The sequence below is a fragment of the Pyxicephalus adspersus genome, chromosome 3, assembly GCF_032062135.1.
Source record: "Pyxicephalus adspersus chromosome 3, UCB_Pads_2.0, whole genome shotgun sequence".
Taxonomy (NCBI): Eukaryota; Metazoa; Chordata; class Amphibia; order Anura; family Pyxicephalidae; genus Pyxicephalus; species Pyxicephalus adspersus.
This window is the reverse complement of record NC_092860.1, coordinates 31198933-31204932: the sequence shown is the minus strand read 5'-3', so window position 1 is coordinate 31204932 and position 6000 is coordinate 31198933. Positions and strand designations below refer to the sequence as shown.

Here is a 6000-nt window from a genome sequence, read left to right as displayed (position 1 = left end):
TATATATATATATATATATATATATATATATATATATATATATATATAATTATAGGAAAACAAATCTTTACAAATATATTTTTGTGTTGTCGTTCACTTACATTTCAAAGTAATCTAATCAGCCTTTTCATTACAAAGATACATCAAAATGTCGACTTTAAAATATAAGCACAATATTAATGCCAATTCAGTCAGGAATTTATTCCTTGACATTGGTTGCCCAGGTATAAAAGAATAGCTATGCACATAAATTAATTCATAGGTTCAGGGGGAAAAATAAACCATTCAATTATTCCAGGGACAATTTTATCTACTAATTTGTATAATAACATTATGAAAAAACAAGAGACAGGTCAGATGACATTTTCTATTGTTTCCAGCACATTTTCAGTTCCTGTCCGCTCATTAGGCCAATTTTTTTCATTGTATTGCTCTCGATCCCTCTTTTTCCAATGTGCCCTTTTTTGCTCTAAATGTCATGGCTCGTTGGACAGGCACAGTGCTGGAGGCGTCTCTGGGCAAGGGTTTCCTCTAACAATGAGCTGTGTATTGACTAAAGGACATTGTTATCTCAAAGCCATTGAGAGACCACTGTGAAACAAGCTGGTGGTCTTTGTCCTCTAATAAGTATGCAGAAGTTCATCCCACTCCATCACCATCACAGATATACAGTCTATTCAAAAACATGACAGTAGTAACAGAGGTACTCAGTCTGCTTTCAAATGTCTTTTTAGAGGGCTCTAAAGTTTGTTTGAAGATGTGTTACGCTTACAATACTTAGATCACAAAGTAAATTCTTGTAAGATCTTTTCTACATAAAGTAAAATGTAATTGTAGAGTTCATGTTTTTTACCTACTAAGTGTCTTCAATTTGATATCCTTTTAAGCACTATAGAATTACATTTAAACACAAGGAAAACATGTTTTTTTAATATAGATATGGCTTCCAACTGTACTATCATTAAAATTGTACTGTCCGATCATGTGAAAATCAACTCGTGGATTCTTACTGTAACAGGCTTTCTGCTATCATAGTTTTTCTGCTTTCATAGCCAATTGTGAATCAAGCCCCCAGTATTTCTTTAATAAATTTATATGCTAATGGAATATAAAAATTACCTCTATCATCATATGTTTCTTCGAGTCCATTGCCTCCAGTGTTTGCTTTCCTCCTATTCTGTCTTCTGCCTGCATAAACCCAATACAGTCAGATGCCACTATCATTATACAAACATGTGGAAATATTTTTTATTAGTACAGTGATGAAGAGGGGGATCTTTGTGGATGGGTTTAGGTGGCTCTTGGGAGGGATGGTTCTTTGTGTATACAAATAGCTACAGGATATTTATGGAAGTTTTATTAATGGAGTAGAGGGACTGACAAAATGTTGCAACAGGGCACTGTAAATTCTAGTTATGTACCTGCATCAAATTTTTAAACTTCATTTATTGTTAACCAAGTCCCTCCAACCCCATTCTCATGTTCCTACCCTTTCTCCTTTAAAACTTGGATTGTTACTTGGAAAGGTATGTTGAAAGGCATTTGGAAAATAAATAATAATAATATTATTATTATTATTATTATTAATAATAATAATAATAATAATAAATGCTCAAATGAGCTATAGTACCACCACTTATGTTAATTCCTAAAATATTAAGCAGAAGAAAGAGATGAAGCCAAAAGAGCATTAGTTGCCATGTGCTGACTGCATACATTGTGCATAAAGTGTTTTAAATTAAGTGGAAGAATAACATGTTTCAAAAACATAATACCCTTATCAAGGGAGTTATGCAAATATGTAATATACAAAGTGTGGTGCCCTTCAATTAAAGCTGCTACTTCTATTAAGGTAAAAAAAAGTAATAGGTTTTTATTTGAGTAATGTATATAATTGCTGCTTTGCTAATGCATACATTGACATGTTTTGCTGGCTCCCTGGGAGACAAGGCAACTTTACTTCCCCCACTGTCTCTTGAGATCTATGGCTGATTTCCTTTTTACAAGGATAAAAACAGAACCCATGCTGCATACCATGCAATTTAAGTTTAAAAGTGAGCACTAGAAGTGGCTGAATGGACAGCACTATTCTAAACTAAAATGTACTTCACAAATGCCACCCGCATCCTCCATTATGTATAATAATTTTAAGATGTCTTAAACAGCATTTTGAAGCAGATACACTTAAGTTTTTTTTGTGTATTTCCATTTTTCCAAAGATGGCACACAGACCCTAGCCTTTGGTGGTAAAATCTTTGTGTCAAATTGCTTGGTCTGAACAGCTGCCAAATTCAGAAATTATTGGGGGTCTCATTGTCTTAGATCAATTTTTTATTTCCAATATTTTTTCAGAGTAATAACAATAGCAGTTGTAATTAGAATCAGGATAGTGACTGAAATAGCTTACTAGAAGTTAAACTTAACTTTAAAGTGGACTAACATTTTAAAGTTCCAAGCAACTGATTGTGTCCTACATATGTGCTGTCCCCTATAGTTGATTAAAACTTCTCAGTAGGTACTGTGGGAACATGCCCGAATAATATTTAAAAAAGAATGCAACTTTTCTACAAATCATAGGTAAAGTATAATAGAAAAGCATATTTATGGAAAAAAACAACATGCTTTTAACAACATTGTTTCAGGGCATGTTTGCAACTGTCTGACCCCTCCTCTCCTTCCTTAAGCATTTTTGGTAATTATACTTGTTTAGGGACTTTGCAACTAACTTGAAAGTTAGCAGGTTACATAAGTTTCAGATGGCCCCATGTAAGTACAACATCACCCCAAACGTCTGCGCTTAATTATGGTTGGATGTAGCTCCATATCATACAGATGTATCTCACTGAAAGGATTAAGAGATCAGTTCTTTGCATAAAGTTTACCTTGATCCACCTCTGCCTATTTTATTATGTGGTAGGTGGGAAGAGAATGAAAAAGCCGAGAGATCCACCTACTGGCTGGAAAAAAGAGACTACATACTTTTCAAATGCACTATTTCATATTCACCTAAAATTGCCTTAACCATAATGAGAAAAATATGTACAAAACCACCATACATTCCCTTAAATTAATTATGGCACCACTGAGAATCTCATTAATAAGTATAAAACATTGCTCTTCATTAGCTAGGGTTTACTACCACTCAGATTCAATCTCAGGGCATAAGCCATAAGCAAGACCCCTTGTTTTAGCTTCCAGACATGTGCCTTTAGAGAGAGGTGCCAGTCAATGTGATCAAAGCTGGTCACTAACCACAGAATCCCTGGGCCCAGGTTTCCCAGCTGCAATGAGAACAAAACAAACAAACAGACTTTACCTTGAAGGTATATTTTCCCTGTTAATGTAGGTGGCTATATAGAGCCTGGCTTTTTAGAAATGCTTCAAGAGTCTGCTAGGAAAACGGCATCAACCACAAAAAAACAGTAGCTAGCAGGAGCTAGGAAGAATCAATTTCACAGTCTTTCCGTTATATTAAACACACTTTGTTTCTTGTTTGTATTTTACAAGGGGTTGTCTGGGTAATGGAAGAGAGTATACATTAGACTGTTTGCTTAGGTTTTTAAAGCCTCTGTATAATTCAACAGAAACATATTTTTTTGTATGCACAGAGAATTTGATGTTCAGGCTGCTAATTACATGTGAGTGTTGACTCTGTCTATCCATGCTGAGGCTTGGTCAAATAATGAAATAAAGCAAAAAGTATAGTAGTAAAGAAATATAAAAAAAATCCTGGGCATAAGTAAATAAGAATACAGCTTAGCACGTTTCCAATCACTGTTTAACCCAATTTGTGAAAAAACTAAAATTTTTTTTCTGTTATAAACAAGGTTACAAAGCTTAAACAGAGATAGATAGAAATACAGTAGTCACCTTTCTTAGAATATCATAACTATGTAGGTCTAGACTGGTCTAGACTTCTATGAAGCAATAGTGTTTCTTTACGTGCATTGTGCTATGTGTCTATCATGGTGACTGGAGGTCGGCACAGGCACGGCATTGATTTTTCTGATTGCACATAATCTTAAGACAAGGGGGTATAGTCATCAAAGTGTTTAGGGTGTCTGATTAGAAATATTGAAAGGTGGCTGATCCTCAATGAACAGTGCAATTAACATAAATTGTTAAAATTAAAGAAAAAGAAGGCCAGCACAAGGAAAAATGAGAGGCTGCCATTACTGAATTCTGAAAATGCTAGTTGCCTAACTGGTTTTATTTAACTAAACTAGAGACAGTGGGCCTAATTTATTAAAGATTTCGAGGACTGAATATAGAGTATCATGAGTGAACCTGAAAGATCCAGCAAACTTGGAATAGTTCTGGTCCAGAATTGAAAACATATACCAAATTAATGCAAACAATTTTAAGAAATCTATTCCACCTGGATCACCCATGACAGTCTATTTTCTCAGTCTTGGTGAGCTTTCACCCAGTGGCTTAGAAAGTTATTAGGAGCTGGATGACAGCGAGAGAGCTATTATTTTTAGAAGAAGAAATCAGCATTGGTATTTTTCATACATTTTCAGTATAAGTTGTATTTAGACTTAAAGAAAATGACATATAGCAAACTGTAACTATAAATTATGATACTCAACAAAATCTCCACATTTGCAGGATCATCCAGGTTCACTGATGTAAGTGTATCCTCTCCAGTCTTGTCTTGGAGAGCATTAATAAATCAGGCCCTAAATATTTGTACATAAATATATGGTATAGATGAAATGCGTTTGCACTTTTACTTTTATTTGTTTTGCACCTTAGTTCTTCACATGTGGATGGAGCTTAGTTAAACTTGTACAGTCTCATTGATTGAGAAATATGCCAAGTTATGAAGTGAGGGTTATCAGAAGGCCATTGTGACATTGTCTTCCTTCAGAGGTCTGATAACTCTCACTTCTCACTGGCCAGCACTATTCTCATAGCAGTATGATTGAACTTCTTCTACCCTCCCAGGAATGAAACTCAGCTGAAGTAAAGATACATGCAATCACTAGCTCTAGGAACATGACGTTTTATGGGAATATAATAAGACATTGCAAAGTGCTGTAATCCATAGTAACTGGATTTCTCTTCTAGAACTCAGCAGTTGGAGCAGAAGGATGATTGCCCATAACTTGTTAGAGATTTCTGTATTTTTCACATTGCTCTTTTAAATACACTTTAAATAGATCTGCTCATGATAAATGTAATGTGATTGATTAAATGAAAACATAAATTTTCTGCTATTGACTTGCAAAAGTCTTGACAGGTCAGTGCATTCTATAAGAATTAAAGTACTGCTAACAAACACAAGTTTTATTTTTTCATTGCAAAAATAACTGAATAATGTAGTTTTTCCACTAATTATATAATTAATAATACTGATAATGTCATTAATAAGTTTCAATATTATTAACTTAGTGTCTTTTTTTTCTTTCACAGATTCTTTGATGATGGACAATGTGTATTGACCTGTCCTTCAGGCAAATATGAGCTTAATAGACAATGTCATCTCTGTCATCATACTTGTCACAGTTGCAATGGCAGTGAGCCTGATGCATGTACATCTTGCGGCACCGGTAAGACCTATAATACATTGGAGAGATTGTAAACACCTTCACAACTAATGTTATCCTAATAGTGAAGGGACAAGATAAATGTGCTAGCCCCAGCATCTGCTTTTTGTGACTTAAGACATGGAAACAACCTTTGCTTGGCTTTGATAGAGGATTACAAGCTCTATAGGCAAGATGAGTTTAAAAAATAAGTGCAAAATCTAGCAGAAGATAATTTAGCTTTTGACAGACAATACTAGTCATAGATGATACATCAGATGGCATCCAGAATGAGGGATCCAGCAATACACATATGTGTGACTGGCTTTTCTCCTTAATAGACCATAGTTGTATGAGTGCATGTGCAGTAATGTGCTGTAATACGGAAATGGAGCTTAGTATCCGACATATACCAAAAAAATCAATGGACATGTTATTTATTAGATCTATACCAGGGGGTCAGCAAACT

The 6000-nt window shown here is 34.6% G+C and overlaps 1 protein-coding gene across 1 annotated transcript in view; it reads left to right on the top strand.

The window, feature by feature from the left end:
• Window positions 1–6000, top strand: part of PCSK5 (proprotein convertase subtilisin/kexin type 5) — a 201788-nt gene that overhangs the window by 157950 nt on the left and 37838 nt on the right. The window contains exon 22 of the mRNA XM_072404133.1: window positions 5419–5555. Coding sequence (XP_072260234.1) covers window positions 5419–5555 — 137 coding nt within the window. The remainder of the gene's footprint in view (window positions 1–5418; window positions 5556–6000) is intronic.